Source organism: Emiliania huxleyi (assembly GCF_000372725.1).
Source record: "Emiliania huxleyi CCMP1516 unplaced genomic scaffold EMIHUscaffold_5, whole genome shotgun sequence".
NCBI lineage: Eukaryota > Haptophyta > Isochrysidales > Noelaerhabdaceae > Emiliania > Emiliania huxleyi.
The window spans coordinates 637,869-655,318 of NW_005198244.1; the positions used below are offsets into that span (position 1 = coordinate 637,869).

Sequence of the window (17,450 nt, forward strand, 5' to 3'; positions counted from 1 at the left end):
CCGCTGTCGGTGCCGCAGTCGCCGTCTCCCTCGCACAGCGTCCCCGGCGCGGCGCCGAGGAACGCCCTCGTGCAAGGAGGAAGCGCCGCCAGCGCGTCGAATGGGCCGGGGCACTCGCTGGGGTGGATGTGGCGGAGGCAGAGGCCGCACGTCCTGCCCGCGTCGCACTGGCAGGAGGCCGCGGCCGGGGGCGGCGGAGGAGGCGGCCGGTCGGAGGAGGCGGAGAGAGGGGCGGCGTGCTGGCAGACAAAGGGCTTGAGCTCGCTGACGTGCGAGTCGTCCCTGTGTGTGAAGGGAGCGCGCGGGGGTCAAAAGCGCGGTGCAAGGCTGCGTGCTCGCGCGTCTCCGAGAGAGAGCTGCGTGCGCGCGTGGGTGGGTGGTGGGGGGCAGCTCACCACAAGCCAGCCAAAGCGTGTCCGGGAGGGTACAGGTACGCCGCATCCGTCGCCTCATGCAGCTGGCCATTGGGCTCTCCCGGCGCCCAGTTCTTGTAGCCGCTCGCGCTTGGCCCTGTCGTCCACGTCCACTGCCCCTCGCGCTTCACATCGTTCAGGCCGACCCAGCAGGCGGACGTGCAGAGGCGGAGGACGAGCGCATTCTCGGCGGCCGACGTGACCGACGCGAGGCTCCCGCCCGAGTCGCGGCAGAGAGCATCTGCCGTCGACCAGTTTCTAGGCGTGGCGTGGAATGAGTAGTCGAAGGAAGTGCGGTGCGATTCGTGAGGGGGTAGGGCGAGTGACGGCGACGGCAGCGGCGGCGGCAACGACGGGAGAGGAGGAGGCCGCGGATCTGTGCAGCCCTGCATCTCGTACACCTCGTGGAACCTGCCGCAGTTGGTCGCGCCGCTGTCGGTGCCGCAGTCGCCGTCTCCCTCGCACAGCGTCCCCGGCGCGGCGCCGAGGAACGCCCTCGTGCAAGGAGGAAGCGCCGCCAGCGCGTCGAATGGGCCGGGGCACTCGCTGGGGTGGATGTGGCGGAGGCAGAGGCCGCACGTCCTGCCCGCGTCGCACTGGCAGGAGGCCGCGGCCGGGGGCGGCGGAGGAGGCGGCCGGTCGGAGGAGGCGGAGAGAGGGGCGGCGTGCTGGCAGACAAAGGGCTTGAGCTCGCTGACGTGCGAGTCGTCCCTGTGTGTGAAGGGGAGCGCGCGGGGGTCAAAAGCGCGGTGCAAGGCTGCGTGCTCGCGCGTCTCCGCGAGAGAGCGGCGTGCGCGCGTGGGTGGGTGGTGGGGGGCAGCTCACCACAAGCCAGCCAAAGCGTGTCCGGGAGGGTACAGGTACGCCGCATCCGTCGCCTCGTGCAGCTGGCCATTGGGCTCTCCCGGCGCCCAGTTCTTGTAGCCGCTCGCGCTTGGCCCTGTCGTCCACGTCCACTGCCCCTCGCGCTTCACATCGTTCAGGCCGACCCAGCAGGCGGACGTGCAGAGGCGGAGGACGAGCGCATTCTCGGCGGCCGACGTGACCGACGCGAGGCTCCCGCCCGAGTCGCGGCAGAGAGCATCTGCCGTCGACCAGTTTCTAGGCGTGGCGTGGAATGAGTAGTCGAAGGAAGTGCGGTGCGATTCGTGAGGGGGTAGGGCGAGTGACGGCGACGGCAGCGGCGGCGGCAACGACGGCGGCGGCGGCGGGTCGGGTGGCGCCAGCAGCAGCTTGGGCGAGGGCGGCGGGGACAGGGATGACGGGAGCGATGGAGGGGGAAGACTGGGCGGCGCCGACAAGACCAACAACTCGAGAAAGAGCATATTTTTGTGTGTATCCCCAAGCGCGCCCACTTCGAGACGCGCCGCCAAAAATAAAACGTTTGGAGCGCTGTGTCCATCCATACGCATATGCAGGAGATGTCTTATTTATTTATTTGTACGCAAATATGGCGGCGGCCGCGGCGGTGGACAAGAAGAAGCTGGGCGAGTCGCGCGCGGACAGACAGGCCCGCTCCCCCACGACGGGCGGCCCGCCTCGAGTCGAACGAAGCCGAATTCACGAAGCCTCGTAGAGGGTATAGCGACTCGGACGAGCTCTAGAAGCTGCCACCGAGTCCAACCCGCGGTGCACCTCTAGTAGCGCCGCGGACAAGGCGGCTCGCATACCGTCGGGTACTTATTTTAAGAGCAGGTAAACAGCAATAGATCCGGGTGTAGTGCCGGATCAGTTCCTGGAGCCAGGGGGACCGATTCGCGCTTGCCAAGGGACCAATTGCTAGACACCCGGGCCGGGGGGGGGAGGGGGTACAGGGGGGCCCGCACAGGTGGGCGAGCCAAACTCTGGCGGAGGCAGCCCGCTCACCCCCAGGCGCCCCTCGAACCGGAGGGTGGTCTGCCGCCGTTGCGCGGTCGGCGCGCCGAGCGCGGGAGACATATCAGCTTCGCGCCACAGGTGGGGGGACCGATTCTCAGCAAGTTTGGCAGCGCGGGCAGTGTGAAGGATCGATTGCTGTACAACGAGGGACCGATTCCGTGAGGGCTGGGTATCGATTAGGCCGCTTGAGGGCCGGATCTATTGCTGTTTACCTGCTCTTAAAATAAGTACCCGACGGTACGCTCTAGCGCCCGCGCGAGCACACACACACACACACTCCAAACATCTCTCAAACAAGCCCATTCAAGATTACAATAGTATTTCAAGTATTGTACTCATAATACACGTGCATCGTGAGTACTCACACACACACAAAACAAATCCAGGCCCCAAATGACGTGTGAGTGTTAGAGTTGTTTGGTATTGCTAAAAGTCTCTCTCCCCCCCCCCCACACACAAACATCAAACACACACACACACACACACACACACACACACACACACACACACACACACACACACACACACACACACACACACACACACACACACACACACACACACACCTCCTGGAGATGTGTGCTCTATTGCAATATTATTTATTTGGATACATAAAATTAAATCTGAGACGTCAATCCGTGCCCTCACCCCTCGTCACTACCCGACACAGAAGAGCGGCGAGAGTTGGGGCTGCGGCTACGGCTGCGGCCGTGCGTGAGTGCCGTGGGCTGTGGTCGCGGGAGAGCCGCTGCGCGGCGTGGACGCGCCTACACCGCTCTTGCTCCGCTCGCCACCGCTCGCAGAGGTCCAAAGTCATAGCCACCACCTCCTCCGGCAAGTCCTTTGCCTTATCTTGCCGCCGTTCCAAGCCTGGACGAGCCTCCTGAACTGCGTCGTGTAGAACCGCGCCTCAGCTTCGGAAACGTCGGGCTCGGAGTCATACTCGGAAGCAGGGGCGCATATGGCTTATGGGATTTGGCAGGCGGCGAGGTGGGGGAGGGTCGGAGGGAGCGCGCGGCGGTGCGCGCTCGGTGTGCTCTCGGTGCTCGTCCACCGAAGAGCGCAATTTCGCAAGAGGCAAGAGCCAAGAGCTGGTGGTGTTGGTGGCTGCAGGCTGGTGCTGGGTGGAGGGTGCGTGGTGGTCGTGCCACAGAGCGAACTGCGAAGGGCCAGCGCGCAGCGCCCAATGGCAATTGCGCTCAGCCTGTTGCGTGTTGGCTTGTCCACCACCTAGGGGAGAAGGGGGTGGGGATCTCTCCTGGAGATGTCTGCTCTATAAAAAACTTGGAGACAGGAGGTCCCTGACTCGTGACTGACTGCGTGCGTCAAGGCCGAGGGTGAAATTCTGAAAAACGTGCAGCACTTCTAGCCGACATCGACAAAAGTCACTCTCTAGCCCCGCGGCGAGCGGCCCCGCCGGAGGCGAAGAAAATTTTGCCATCTAGCGCTCTCTAACACACATATTTTTGCACAAATCGACGCCTCCAAACAAGTTCAATAAGACTGGTATCACTGCAGCACGCCTCGAGCGAGTAATGCGTCTGTAGGCCAATTTAATAGAGCTTATCGCGCGCGCTCCTCAGCTGGCGGTCCGCAGGGCCGCCCGGGCCGGGCGAGAAGCGCAAGCCCGCCAGCCGCACCATGTGATTCACGATGATGAGCGTCTCGGCCTCGAGCAGCGTGTAGGAGCGAAGCTTGCCCTCGCACTCGCGTTGCTCGAGCCTGAGCCACTGCGCCTTGACCACGAGATAGCCCGCGGGGATGGTGTCGGTGTTGACGACCGTGTCCTCGGCCAGCGTGTACGCCTTCCCCTTGAGCACCGCCAGCCAGTAGAGCCCCTCGAGCGACTGCTCGCGCCGATCTGCGCGGCGACAGCGGCCTGGACAAGTCCGGCCAAGTCGGTTACGGGGAGGGCTACTACGAGGTCTTTGCGCGGGGGTGGTCGGGCGCCAGGCGCCCACCAGTCGATTGCCGCATAGTTCGTCGTAGTAGCCCTATCATAAACCTCTTATTCACACCTTGCACTTTGAAAAAAGAAATATCCGACCTTTGTCGAAGATCCGGAGGGTTTATCAGAGCATCACCCCGAGGGAGCCGGCAGGAGGGGCTCGCAGGCTGTGGAAGACAAGCAGACACGCACGGAACACAAAACAAACAACAACCCCCGCGTCGCCTCATCCTCGCCAAGCACTACTTTGCTCACGTCTTCCGGACGCCTGGCGAGAGCGAATCCGCTCAGATGTACTGGTCCGTCGGCTGGTTGGCGACGGTGGCGTTTGTGTTGGAGGCGTCCGCGGGCGGCTGGCCCGCGAGCAGAGGAGCGTCGAGGACGCCTCTTGCCGGCGAGACCTCGGTGCCGCCGCCACTCTCCGCCGCGCGGATCGCCGCGAGGCCACTCAGCGCCGCGCGAGCGCGCGCTCTCTCGCCAACGCGCCGCCGGTCCGCGTCGCGCGAGCGGCGACGCGCAAAGGCGACGAACACGCACAACAGCAAGAGCAGCACCGCCGCGCCGACGGCGAGCAGGTACGGAAGCGGGCTGGGCGGTGGTGGGGCAGATGGCGGCGAGGGAGGCGGCGCGGGCGGAGCGGGCGAGCCTGGCGGCGTTGGCGGCGGCGGTGGCGGTGACGGCGGCGGCGGCGGCGGCGGCGAGGGTGGCGGCGGCCAAAACTTCCAGACGCCGCCGCGGCAGGATCCGCTCTCAACATCGTGGCAGGAGCCGCTCTCACCGTCGCCACAGCAGACGGACCGTGCACCGCAGCATGTCGAGCCGCAGCACGACTCGCACGCGTCGCTGTAGTCGCAGTGGCACTTCCACTTTGTCGGGTCGACCCCGGGGCGCTCGTAGTGCGTTGTCGTGGTGCAGCAGCCCTTGTACTTTGGCGCGTCGCAGCCCTCGCAACCGATGGCGTCAAAATAGGCGTAGGGAGCTGGGCACGAGGGTGGGTGGGTGCTGATCATGTATTCTGTTATGGGCCAAGGTGATTGAGGTGCTTCGGGTTCCACCTGGATCTGTGCTGTGTATGAGCCTTTTCGTCTTCACGTAAACGCACAACCCCGGGCCCCGAAATCGCACAGTGATGACAGTGACATGCAACACGGGGTCCCAAGGAAGGCGAGCAAAAACCTTATCGCGCGCGCTAGACGCCGACTCGGAGGCCGCACCGGTCGGGCGCGCAGCCGGAGAGAGAGGGAGGCGCTCAATCGCCGAACTCGGCGAGCGCCTCCAGCGTCTCCGCTTCGTACGCACCCTCCTCCCAGCAATTGAGCGCCTCCTCCACCCCCGCGCCCGCGCCCGCAGCGTCCGTGCCCGCGAGGATGGCAGCGACGCGCTCCTTCTGCCGAGCGTTCGCCTCCGCCTTCGCCTCCTGGGCGTCCGCCTCCATGACCCGCACCACCTGCTCCCTCCACACGGCGACCCGCCCGGCCAGCTGGAGGTAAGCGTCCGACGACAGCAGGAGCGCCCTCCCGGCCGCCCGCGAATCGGCGCGCGCGCGCCCCGACTTCTGCTGCGCGTTGCGCCTGGCCCTGCTCGACCGTTGCGGCCGCAGCTCCAGCACGACGTACGTGTGGCGTTGCGGGCCAGGCTCGCGGTACACCGGCACCCCGTCCTCGTCCGCGTATCCAGGCTCGCCGGGACGGGCCTCGCTCCAGGCTGTGACCAGCCCGGAGGCTTTCAGCTCCTCCCCGATCTCCTCGCCCTCAGCAACGAGCTCCGCCCGCCGTCGGGCCGCGCGCTTGGCCCGGAATGCCACCGCCTCCGCCGCCGCCGCCGCCTCCTCCTCCGCCGCCGCCTGAAGCGCCGCCTCGGCATCTCTGCCGGGCGATGCCGCCACCGCAGCAGTAGCAGAAGCAGCAGCAGCAGCAGTTGGAGCAGCAGCAGCCGCAGCCGCCGCCGCCTCCGTCGCCGCCGCTGCCGCCTCTGCCGCCTCCTCCGCCGCCTCGACCGCCTCCGCCTCCGCCGCCTCCGCCTCCGCCGCCGCCGCCGCCACGGCCTCGCCGGGTGGTGCGGCCGCAGCCGCAGCTATGTCTTTCGTCTTCACACTAGACGGTTTGGCCGGCGCCATGTGGCGCCGGGCCCGCCCTCCAGGGCGTGGCACGTCTAGTGCCAGCGACGCAAACGGCAAGTGTTTTGCGACGGGTAGTGTTGGGACCAACACGACGCCGATCGTTGAATGAAAGTAGCAACCACTCACACACGTGATTTTTGTTTGTCACGCCTCTATAAACCAACTAACTGGCTCAGTTGAAGAGGCCGCTCCCACAGCTCTCACACCTATCTCCCTGGTACACAATATTGGAAGCGTTGTGAATTGTGGACCATTGGCCTCCTAAAAATCTCTCTCTCAACTCTCTCTCCGTAAGACTTCGGAGAAGGCAAGCCGTGAAGTTGTCAACCGTCTCGGCGTCGACAACAACTGGAACTCGAACCAGTCGTGCTGCGGGAACGGCCACCCCTCTGATTGCTCTGACAGGCACGCCTTGCACCTCGCCATGGATCCGCGGCAGAAGCCAATACATTCTGTTATGGTCCCAAGGTGATTGAGGTGCTCGGGTTCCATCCAGATTACCTGGATCTGTTGCTGTACGAGCTGTTTTCGTCCTCACACAACTTCATCTTGACGCTCATAATCGTTGCCGGGTAAACTGGATGTACGAGAAATTTGTGTGCCACATTTCTTCTCGTTGGGAAGAGAGAGTGAGAGAGACAGAGAGACTCGTTGGCGACGTGCGCCCCGAAATTTGGCCGACCGCAAGTGTGTGTTCTTTTTGCTCGGCCGTACGTCATGACGGGGGAGGTAGGGTAGGTCTGGGCCCTCCCGTCGGGTTTTCCCCTCTCTTCGAAATTTTCCGCGAAAATCACGATGTCAACCTTCCCCAAGTGTGTGATCTGGTGCTTGTAGGGCTTGAGAGTGGCCTGCCATGTCACAGGAAGGACTGTGGTTGCAGGAGAGTACCACCAGCCATCACTCTAGTTGGTATAGTACCCCACCTTCACCCATCCTGTGCTTTCTTTTTTAGTTTCCCATAAGTAAGGTAGGTAGGTAGGTAGGTAGGGGCAGGGCAGGGGCCGGCCAGAGGGTTTTGCAGAATTTCATCATGACGTGCGGCCACAAGCAAAAAGAACACACACTCGGGTCCTCCCCCGGCTTCATCGCTAGCATCGCAATCCAGTCATTCCATTCCCGCGGATACGCTTCTGTCTCGACAATCTCTACCAGCAGACGCCAGTAGTCTCTTTGAATGTCCTCCGTTGCTATGCGCAGTAGGTATCCGTCGAGTAGGTCCGAGCCGACCGCCTTGCCCTTTTTGAACCGTCTTATGGCCTTCTCGCACGCCGCCCACGTGAGTACCTCCTCCTTCAGTCGTTCCGTCCCCTCGTGGGCCGGGCCAGCTCTAGCAGCTTTTCTACCGCCTTCATGTCAACCTCTCGCCTCTTATTAATCTCCCTACCCCTTTCCGCTGCCGCCTTTCGGATTGCCCCCCCTCGGACAACCTTTCGCTTCTTCACCTTCTGTTTGGTTCTCGGGCATGTCACCTCTTCTTCTCCCTCGACGTACATTGCTCTAAGCTCCCCCCCCCCTCGCCTTCCTTCCTGACTCGGTGTGTACGATGTCGAATACCGCGATGTGTACGTTGCCGTGCAGTTCGACGACCACCTCTTCCATCTTTCCGTCAATTTCTGTCCTCTCTCCACCTCACAGTCGAGGAACTCGGAGGTCGCCTTCCCGATCTGTGTCTCACACTCCTCTAGTAACGCTTTCCGTCTGTCGCTGTCAGCATGAGGGCCTCACCAAGCGGCAGATTTTTTCTTTTTTGTACCTTCTCTGGGGCCATGGAAGTTCCACAGCCTCGTCGCTCGGGATCTCTCGAGTCTCGGCGGGGCTGAGAAGGTGCAATATCTACTGCCCAATGCTCCTCCGCCAGCTCGACGTCGCGGACGAGCGGCTCAAGAGCGCTATACGCCGCGCCGGCTCTCGCCCCGAGCGTGACCCGGCGGTGGCCGCCGCGACGACGGAGCTGCGCTCGCAGTACCGCCGGCTGCTGATAGAGCATTCGGAGGGCGCGCAGGCGCAGGGCGTCGACCGACACATGTGGATGCGCTGCTTCTACGCCAACATCGAGCTCTTCCGGCGCAAGGCGCGCAAGGCCAAGGATCACCTCCGCCAGCGGCGGGCGGGCGGCGGCCGCGAGGGCCTGCCGCCCGACCCGCAGGACGAGGCGGCGCGCGAGTCGCTCCGCCGCGCGAGCGCCGGGCTGGCCAAGACGCTCGACGAGGCGCGCTCCTTCTACGAGGCGCTCGTCTCCGAGCTCGGGCGGCTGGGCGGGGTTCAGCTCGGGCGGCTGCTGCCCACCGGCGGCGGCGAGGGCGGCGGCGAGGGTGGCGAGGGCGGCGAGGGCGGCGAGGGCGACGGCGATGTCGCGCATGCGTTTCTGCGCGCCTTCGCCAGCTGTGGCGAGCGCTCCGACGGCGGCGAGGGCGGCGAGGGCGGCGCCGGCGCCGGCGGCGGTGGCGGCGAGGGCGGTGGCGAGGCCGGCGCAGAGGCGGCGAGGCGGGCTGCGGCGGTAGGTTTGTGCGCGTCGTGTCTCGTCTACTTGGGGGACCTGGAGCGGTACCGCGCGACGAGCGGCGAGCGGGCCGGCGGAGCAGGCGCGTGTGCGGCTTCCGCCGAGTCTTGCTACTGGCAAGCGCAGCGCCTGGCACCGCGGCTCGGCAACTGCCACAACCAGCTGGCCGTCCTCGCGACGCACCGCTCCGACAACTTGGACGCGCTGTGCGGGTACATGCGCGCGCTGCTCGCACCGGCCCCGTTCGTGCCGACGGCGCGGGACAACCTCGAGCGCCTCTGCCGCTCGCTCGTGTCCGAGAAGCCTCCGCCGCCGCCCTCGGCCGCCCTCGCTTCCCTCGGCGCGTCCGATGCGCCACCCGGCAGCGGCGACGCGATTGCAGACGCATGGGCGGCCGAAGAGGCGAGGTGGGAGGCGGGTCTGTGCCGTCTCCACGCGCTGCTCCACCTCCGCCGCCCCTCGGGCGGAGGATCGCTTCCCTCGGCGGTCGCGCAGCTGCGGCGAGAGCTGCTGCAACGGCTGCGCGCGTGCGCGCGGGTCGGGCGGCTCAAAGCAACGCGAGTTGGCACCGCGCTGCTGGTCTGCATCGGCTCCCTCCACTTGCCTCCCCGCGTCGGCGGCGAGGGCGAGCCCGCGTCCGAGCCCGCCGCCGCTACCGAGGCGCTCGCGGCGGAGCTGCTCAAAGGCATCGTCTGCGCGATCGCGCCCGCCGTCCCAAAGGCGGCGGTCGGCCCCGAGCGGCCTCTCGCCGCCCTGCTCGCCGCCCTCGCGCCGCTCGCCCTGTGGTCCGCCCACTCCAACCACCGCCTCGCGTGCCTCGCTCCTGAGGCGCGGCGCGAGTACGCAGACGCCCTCGCGCAGATTGGAAACGGGCTACCCGCCTCCGCCCGCTCCGCCGCCGCATCGCCGCCGCCGGTGAGCGGCGCGCTCGTTCGGCTGGTCGGCTTCACGCCGCTCGACGCCGCGCTCGCCTCCGAGGCGAGGGCGGCAGGTGGCTCGGTGGGCGGCGGCAGCGTAAGAGCTGGCGACGCTAGCGGCTTGGTCCGCGCACACGGCGCAACCATCTTCGCGGCGCTCCGCCTCCTCGCCGGCGCGCCGTGTGCGTGGAGCGCTGCCGACAGCGGAGCGCGCGGCGACGGCGCCCAGCTCCCTCTCGAGTGGGACGAGGGCAGCGCCTCCTTCACGGCAGCGCGCTCGCCCGCCCCGCCGCCCGAGGCCGTGGCGCCGCCGCATGTCTCGGCCGACTCAAACGCGACCGCAAGGACGGACACGGCCTGCGCCAGCCGCGGCGCGATGCCACCGCCGCCGCGCCCGCCGGTCTTTGCCTCGCCTCAGTGCGCCGCACCGCCGCACGCCGCCGCCGCCGCCGCCGCCGCCGGATCCGCCGCGCGAGTCGCGCCGGTCGCCGCGCCGCCGGAGCCGCGCGGTCTGCCGCTTCCGCGCCGGCTGACGGGAGGAGGGTCGTGGCCCGCCCCTCCCCCAGCCCCTCCTCCCCCAGCCCCCCCTCCCCCAGCCCCGCCCGCAGCAGCCGCGGCGCCGCTGCTGCCCGGCGGAGGCCTCTTTTCACACGGGTCGACCCACCTCTCGGCTGCTCCCGCCGCACCGACGCGCGCGACCGCTTTCGGCAGCGGCACGCTCGGCGGGCTCATCACGCCGCAGCAGCTGTCGAGCCTCGCGGCGGCGTCAGCCGCGCCGCAGCAGCCTGGCGATAGCCGCGCAGCCGCGTCGGGCTTGCGCGTGCTCGACGACCCGTTCGGCGCAGCGGCGGCGGCGGGAGGCGGCGGCGCGGCGTCGCAGCGCGCCGCGCCGCTGCCCGCATTCTTCAGCGGGGCGGGGGCGGTGCCGATGTCGCTCCTCGACGATCCGATCGAGAGGGAGGCGGGGAAAGAGACGTGCGGCGTGGCGGGCGCCCCTCCCTCCATGCTGGCGGCGGCGTCCGGGCAGCACGGCTTGGGAGCGGCGAACAGCGCGCAACAGCTGCTCGCACAGGTTGCCGCCCTCGCGGCCCAGGCTGCCGCGTGCGGAGATTGCCTCACCGAGTCGAACGGCGCGGCGCCCGCCGCGGGGCAGCGCGTGCAGCTTGCGCCGGACGGCGAGCTGGCGCCCGGCGGCGGTGGGACGGGGGACGGCGCGGGGCTAACTGCGGGACCCGCTTCCACGGCCTCCGTCTTCTAGTCGGATCCGCTGTCCTTTCCGTTAGGCGCGGGGCTCGACTGGCGCCCCCTCCCCGACGCAGCTGCGCCCGGGACGTGCGTCCCGCACCCCTTCGGCTTGGACGAGTCGATGCAGGGGGGAGGAGCAGCGGCGGCCTCTGCCGCGGGGTCGACCCTGTGGTCGTCCGACTGGGGTGGGTACGCCTTGCCTCCGCACGCGTCGCACATCTGGAAGTGAGTCCGTCAAGTGAGTCGGTCTCTCCAGCCCCGACGCTCTGCGGACAGAGGAGGAGGCGTGGAGGTGGTCGCCAGGTTGAGGCACCGGCTGGGACGGACCCGGCGCTCTCTCCGCGGCCGGGCGCGCGGTCGACAAAGAAAGAAAGAAAACCGGCAACTCACGAAGGGCCTCGGATGCATCTGGGAGGACCGCGGTAGGGGGCCCACAGCGCCCCAAAATCCACGAGTGTGGGATTTCGCGCAATCGCTTGACTCTGAAAAGCTCGCCTATCCCTGCGGTGAGCGCTGTGGTCGCCGCAGACTGGCTCCGACTTGACGATGGCATGGAGACGTGATGCCTCCATGCCCCCGTCGAGTCAAAATCGACATGCGAGGCGATCTTTGGCCCGCCAGAGGGATAGGCGGCGTTTTGGGCGACAAACAGCGCTGCGACCGCGAAGTGGCGGTGGACATGCTCCCATGTTGCCGACGCGGCGCCGGAGTGGCCGGCGCTGCTCGCCGCGACCACGACGGCTACTCCGATGCGCCGGGCCGACCCGTCCTACCCGACGGTGGCACTCTTCCACGTCTCGCTCACGCTGAGAAAAATTCTGAAACGGCGTGCAGCAGAGTCGCCGACGAGTCGGTGCGTGTGCCTCCTCGTGTCGCGCATCGTTCTCACCCATCCATAAACTCACTTTGGCCTCACTAAAGCGAAGGCTGAATCCTCAATCCTCAGATTTTAGATTAGGACGCTGTGGGCCCTCTAACCGCGGCACGCCGCCACCACACAGGGATTTTAAGGAGAGAAGTGTGGTGCTAGCCGTCGCCCACCCTCGGGCGTCTACCACTTCCTATCTCTCTTCGCAGTTTCTCACCAATTCTCGCAGCAACCTCTTCACATGCCACCTCGCGTTCTTCCACGTTCCAGGGTAGGCTACCCACTGTGATTAGAACTTTAGACTATCATCTAGCACCCTCTTGCGTCTTGGGGCCTCTCCTGACCGCTGTGGGGTGTGGGCCTCTCCAGACCTCCTCTTGCCTATGGGAGATGGGAGTACCCCTCTCGGTCTACTTCCTAGGACACAGGCACACAGGTTTGCATAATGCGAGCCCTTTATCTCAAGGGCTATTGTGCAGAGAAGAGAAATGCGCATTAACTCGCACCGGGGTGTACGAGTCACCGCCATCGCCGTCGGGGAGAGGGGGGACGATACTGCCTCGGCAGCGTGCACCTCGATCCTGTACCGTGTTTGTTATGACCCCCCCCAATGAACACACCAGTGAGGGAGGGCGAGACGATCGAGGGGTCCCGTACCATGCGGAACCGGCCCTATCCAGTGCTCAAGTGCTCAAGCTAGCATGTGAGGATGGGGGGAGATAGGCAGGACGAGTGTCGCGCAACACCATCTCTACCCCTCGGGAAAAGTGCGGCGATTCGATATCGTTTGTGCTCTCGAGTTACGAGTATCGTCTGTGTGTGACCTTTCCTATCAAGCCTCTAATGCTTCGACCTTCGTTGTCCATCGTCCGCTGCTGTACAACTCTGGCCTCTTCTCCTTCGCAAGGGCCCCGCCCCGCCCCCCCCCCCCCCCCGAGCTGGGGGCGGGGCCCGCGCAGCGGCTTCTAGTAGCTTTTTATTGTTAGGAAGGTAGGTAGGTAGGTAGAAGGAATGCTAGTGAAATTCTTTTCTGTGTCACGTCCTTTTCGTCCATTTGTCCATTTGTCGGGTACTCAAGGAGACTTCGATGCCGTCGGCCACTCGTCCGGCCGCAGCAGGCCTTCGCAACTGGGGCACGCCAACCATGACGCTATTACTGCTCCTCGGCGGCTCCGCCGCCTTCAACACGCCGCCGCCACTGCGGCCGCCGCTCCGCTCGTCGCTCCTCGCGATGCAGGTCCAGCAGATCCCATCGCCAGCAGAGCTGCGCGCCGCGGTGACTGCCTCGGCCTGTGAGGGCGGTATCTCCGTTGTTCTCTTTGGCAGCAAGCAGTGCGCCGCGTGCAGGGCTCTGCTGCCTCGCACGCGACGGCTCGCGGCTGCGCGGCGCGACGTCCGGTTCTTCTCGCTTGAGAGCAGCAAGACGACGGCTGAGGCGTTCCAGTTCCACGAGATTACCGCGGTGCCAACCTTCCTTGTCCTGGATGCAAGCGGCGCCATCCTCGAGACGAGAGCCGGGCTCGCCCTTGCGGAGTGGCCGGCGTTCCGCTCGCACGTTGAGGCGCTCGCCGACAGTTGCGACGCGTGGGCCGCTTGACAAGAGGACATTCCCGACCGAGTCCCTCTGTTTCGCCACATGGCGCGGCGCTTAAGCGCGCCCGCTCCACCGGCACCCCTCTCCCCCCCTCTCTCCCGTCTGCTGCTGAGGTCGCTCGCCGGCGAGATGCGCTGGCGCGGCGGCCTTCTCCCACCCTCGCATGAGATTCGGTGCGCGATGTTGCGCCAGTACGTTTGGGTTTGTCGCATTGTCGGATAATGAGATCTATGATGTATATCTCTCTTTTTATTTTTACGGTCGACTCTCTCTTGGTCTCTAGACACATGTACATGTGTAGGATCGAATATCGGTGTGGGACTGGGAGTTGCACTTTTCCCCACCCTTGTGCCTTGTGCAGGATGCAGCTCGAGCTCGCTATCATAGAATTGTAAGAGCGTTTTCCTCTTTGACCGCCACATTACTCGCTCTTTTCGGCGCACGCTCCATGTGACAAAGGTCGGGGCGCGCGGCACCCGGCACAGGGCCGGGGGGGGGCGGGGGGGGGCTGCGTGGCGCCGCACCCGCGCAGTATCGAAGCTTATCGATCGCGGTCCGCCCCCCGCCCGGCGTGCGCGCCGCGCAAAGGCTAAAGGAGAGCCGCGCCGGACACACGCAGAAGAAACAAACCCGCGCACTTTACTGATAACCACGTGGGCTCGCCCTCCATGCTCATTGCTACAGTACCCCCTGCAGCAGCCGGGCAAGGCCCCACCCCAGCGCGAGCAGCAGCGCGATGAAGACCGCCACGACGGCGGCACTCTCACAGCCGGCCCCGCCGCCGCCCGCCGCCTTTGGCGGCCCCTCGCCGAGAAAGTCGCGCTCCGCGTCGCGCAGCGTCTCGTCGTCGCCAAAGACAGAGCGCATGAGGGCGACTTTTGCAAAGGCGAGCTGCGCGTACCGCTCGTACAGCGCGCGCGCGGCCGGCGAGTTGGAGGGCGAGCCTATTCGCCGCGTTCTTCCTCGCCTCTCGCAGCCATGCAGCGATCACGGCTGCAGAGCGCGTCCTCTCACTGAGTGCGAGTTGGAGTGCCGCGTGGAGTTGGAGTGCCGCGTGTGCGGGCTGCAGCGGGCGAGAGCGAGGACCTGTGTTTCGCATCTAGGAGGGGAGACAGAGCTTCTCGAAGAGCGCCGTGACGGGCTGGTGCCGCTGCACCGCCTCGAGCGTGTTGATCGCCTGAGAGGAGGCCTCCAGGAACGGTCCAGGGAGGTCCCGGAGAGGGAGCCTGCGTCGCCCTCGAAGCATGCCTCCATCGCGATCTGCGCGTGCGCGCGCGCGGCTGCATCCTCGGGCGCGCCGCCCTCCGGTTGCGCCTGTTTAAGCAGCGCCTTTTGCAAGTCGCAGAGCAGGCTGACGCACGAGGGCTCCATCAGCTCTTCATGCCGCTGCGTGACGATGCCGATGATGTCGGCATAGCGGAAGGTGTTGGAGGGCTCGGCGTAGCGGTGCTGCATCGCGACGAAGCGCGCGAGCAGCTTGCGCTGCCGCAGCGGCGCGCGGCCCTTGAAGTGCTCCTTGAAGCGCTGCTTGAAGGCCTCGTACATCGCCTCGTCCGCCTGGTGCTGTGCGTGCGACTTGCCGCCCGCGAGCAGCGGCCGAGCGGCGCCCTTTGACTCGTCGTCATCGGAGCTGACGCCATCGATGACGTTCCACTTGTCGTAGCTCAGCGCGTTCGCCATGTTGCGTTTCAGCCGCCACACGCTTCTGCCGGGGTCGTGGCGCACGGTGGATGTCTTTTTCTTATTGCTGTAAAATTCTTTTTCCTTTTGGCTAGAGCTGCAGAAGCACGTATCTCAGTCGTTCTTCACACAGCCATCGCAGAGCAGATTGTGAATGAGCTTGCCTGCGGCGAGGGCGGTCGAGTGCACGGACGGAGCTAAGTGCCTCGCCGTCCTCGCAGGAGTCGCTTAGGCGGCTCCCGTGAGATGGGCGACGCACGAACGAGATGGGCGTGGTGTACCTGTGTTAGTGCCAGTGCGCGCCAGTCCCGTGCCCAGTTGTCGTGCGAGGGAGCTTTTTGTAAAATTCTTTTCCCTTTTGCTTCATGGTGAACAAATCTCGATATATCTCCAGTAGAAGGGTGGATAAAACGGCTCGGTAAATATTTAGCCATTGAGAGGATTACGCCACAGTGTCGTTTGGGTCGACAGTAAATCTCCCACAGCCCACGTAAATCCGTCTTTCTCAGACACCCCCCGGGAGCCCTCCGCGGCCGCTTCATGCGAGGACCGAGCTGGGGGGTCCGCCGCGGGCGGGTCGGCTTCGCGAGGAGATGGGGACAGCGTCGTTGGGGCGAGTGGCTGTGGTCTAGTGCACTTCTCTTGTGGCGCGGCGCGGAGTCATCCAGAGTTTGAAGTGGATCGCGTCGCGCACCCAATACTCCACGTACCACGATTTGCCGTCCACGGACAAAGCGGCTCCCCCCACCAAAGTTGAATCGTCTCCTCAGATACATACATACCTGTCGGAAGAGGCGAATTGATTGGACGGACGGAAAAACACCCCCCTTTTATGCCTGACCCTGGGCATGGCCTCTCTGGGGGTGAGCTGGGTCAGCCACCTCCGGGTCTGCAACTCGCACGGTGGGTCCGCGTCCGGGCGAGCATCCGAGGCCCGCGGTTGTCATCTCGCTGGGCGCGACCGCCATGGAGATCCACTGCACACAGATCAGTGCTTTTGTCGCCTATTGCTCGCTCTCAGTGCAATCGCAACTAAGGATGTGTATAAATATTGATTCTCGCCCCTCTAAGTATTGATATTGAATATTGACAGCCTTCCCTCTAAGTATTGACAATATATTGACGTATTGATCGCTGATTTTTAACAAAAAGCATAAAATGTTGAAATTTGACCCAAACATCGCCTATGTGGTGGCTTGAATTCGAAAGATTTGCGAGTAGAAAGCATGGCAGAAAGCGATTTTGATGCGAATCGCGATTTTCAAGCGATTTTGGCCCATTTAAGGCGATTTTCGAGCGTCCTCAAGCCCGGGATGGACCTCCCATCGCTGGAAACGGAGTCCACCCCGACCAGACCAGGGCCAACCCCCTCTAAGTATTGACAATATATTGGAGATTGACTGCGCCTCTAAGTATTGGAGCAATATATTCAATATTTATACACATCCTTAATCGCAACGCCAGAGGCCGTGCTTGGAGAGTGTGTCGCGCTGCTGCTGCGTCAGCGGATTGAGCCGCGGCGCAGGCTCCATCGGTGAGCTGCGGCGGCGCGCCGGCCGCTTCATGCATAGCTCTCCGGCGAGCGGCCGCGAACGCGTTTTCCGTCCGCCCGTTTCATCGAGTTTGCCCGAGTGGTAAAATGCAATCGAATTTGCCCGAGTGGTAAAGTGCAACTTTGGCATTTGGTAAAAGTTGCCCGAGTGGTCTGTGGGAAAAAAACCAAAGCGGCGGGGTGGCCCCAACAGCTAAAGGTCAACATCCCCTCCGGCTACGACAATGTGAACCTGATCTGGTCCTCACGGGGTTGACCCGTCTCCTCCAGATCGAGACGGACTTCGTGAACGGCCGAGCAATATTTCTTCATTACTATACTGTCCCGTTTTGCTGTTCACAGCTAGGGACGGCCTCTGCGGCAAAGTCAAACCACCCCACCTACCGCCTCCCTCCCTCCCACCTACCACAGCAAACCTTCGGCTCCCGCTCAGAGGCTCGCCGCGCCCGTGCGGCGCGCCGAGGCGGCGCCGAGGCCGGCGCCTTGCACCCGGCCCGCGGCCGGCACCGCCTCGCCCCACAACTGACCGCCCTGCGGCCCCTGCGCAGGCGTACCACAGGCGTCGCTCAAAAACGACGCCGGTTGTGGGCTGCTCCCTCGACCCGTCACCCGACGCGCCCTTCGCCCGGCGCCTCACCGATCACGGAGCGTGCTCGCCGCCGCCGCCGCCGCGATCCGGGCCGTCCACGCATGCCCCCTTGCCCTTGAACCGCCCCTCTTGTGCCAAGCGGCATCA

The 17,450-nt window shown here is 65.0% G+C and overlaps 4 protein-coding genes across 4 annotated transcripts; 2 read left to right on the plus strand and 2 right to left on the minus strand.

The window, feature by feature from the left end:
* Positions 1-4,324: 4,324 nt before the first annotated feature.
* Positions 4,325-5,257, minus strand: EMIHUDRAFT_432534 (hypothetical protein). Its single transcript, XM_005766981.1, has one exon. The coding sequence runs from the start codon at positions 5,247-5,249 to the stop codon at positions 4,527-4,529; it is 723 nt and encodes a 240-aa protein (XP_005767038.1). The 5' UTR covers positions 5,250-5,257; the 3' UTR covers positions 4,325-4,526.
* Positions 5,258-5,488: 231 nt separating this feature from the next.
* On the minus strand, positions 5,489-6,850 carry EMIHUDRAFT_197062 (hypothetical protein; the record flags this gene model as incomplete). The annotated part of the gene is made up of 3 exons (XM_005766982.1): positions 5,489-5,989; positions 6,489-6,510; positions 6,687-6,850. 3 exons carry the CDS (start codon positions 6,848-6,850, stop codon positions 5,489-5,491), a joined length of 687 nt encoding a protein of 228 aa, XP_005767039.1.
* A 1,351-nt stretch (positions 6,851-8,201) lies between these two features.
* EMIHUDRAFT_197063 (hypothetical protein) lies at positions 8,202-9,876 on the plus strand (the record flags this gene model as incomplete). The annotated part of the gene is made up of 4 exons (XM_005766983.1): positions 8,202-8,383; positions 8,540-8,618; positions 8,901-9,773; positions 9,850-9,876. The coding sequence occupies 4 exons, from the start codon at positions 8,202-8,204 to the stop codon at positions 9,874-9,876; spliced, it is 1,161 nt and encodes a 386-aa protein (XP_005767040.1).
* Positions 9,877-12,948: 3,072 nt separating this feature from the next.
* EMIHUDRAFT_432536 (hypothetical protein) lies at positions 12,949-13,764 on the plus strand. The gene has a single exon (XM_005766984.1). The coding sequence runs from the start codon at positions 12,976-12,978 to the stop codon at positions 13,483-13,485; it is 510 nt and encodes a 169-aa protein (XP_005767041.1). The 5' UTR covers positions 12,949-12,975; the 3' UTR covers positions 13,486-13,764.
* The last annotated feature ends 3,686 nt before the right edge of the window (positions 13,765-17,450 follow it).

Excerpts from the sequence above, each read along its gene's own strand:
- EMIHUDRAFT_432536 (XM_005766984.1), top strand. The coding sequence starts at position 12,976 with ATGCCGTCGGCCACTCGTCCGGCCGCAGCAGGCCTTCGCAACTGGGGC.
- EMIHUDRAFT_432534 (XM_005766981.1), bottom strand. The coding sequence starts at position 5,249 with ATGATCAGCACCCACCCACCCTCGTGCCCAGCTCCCTACGCCTATTTT.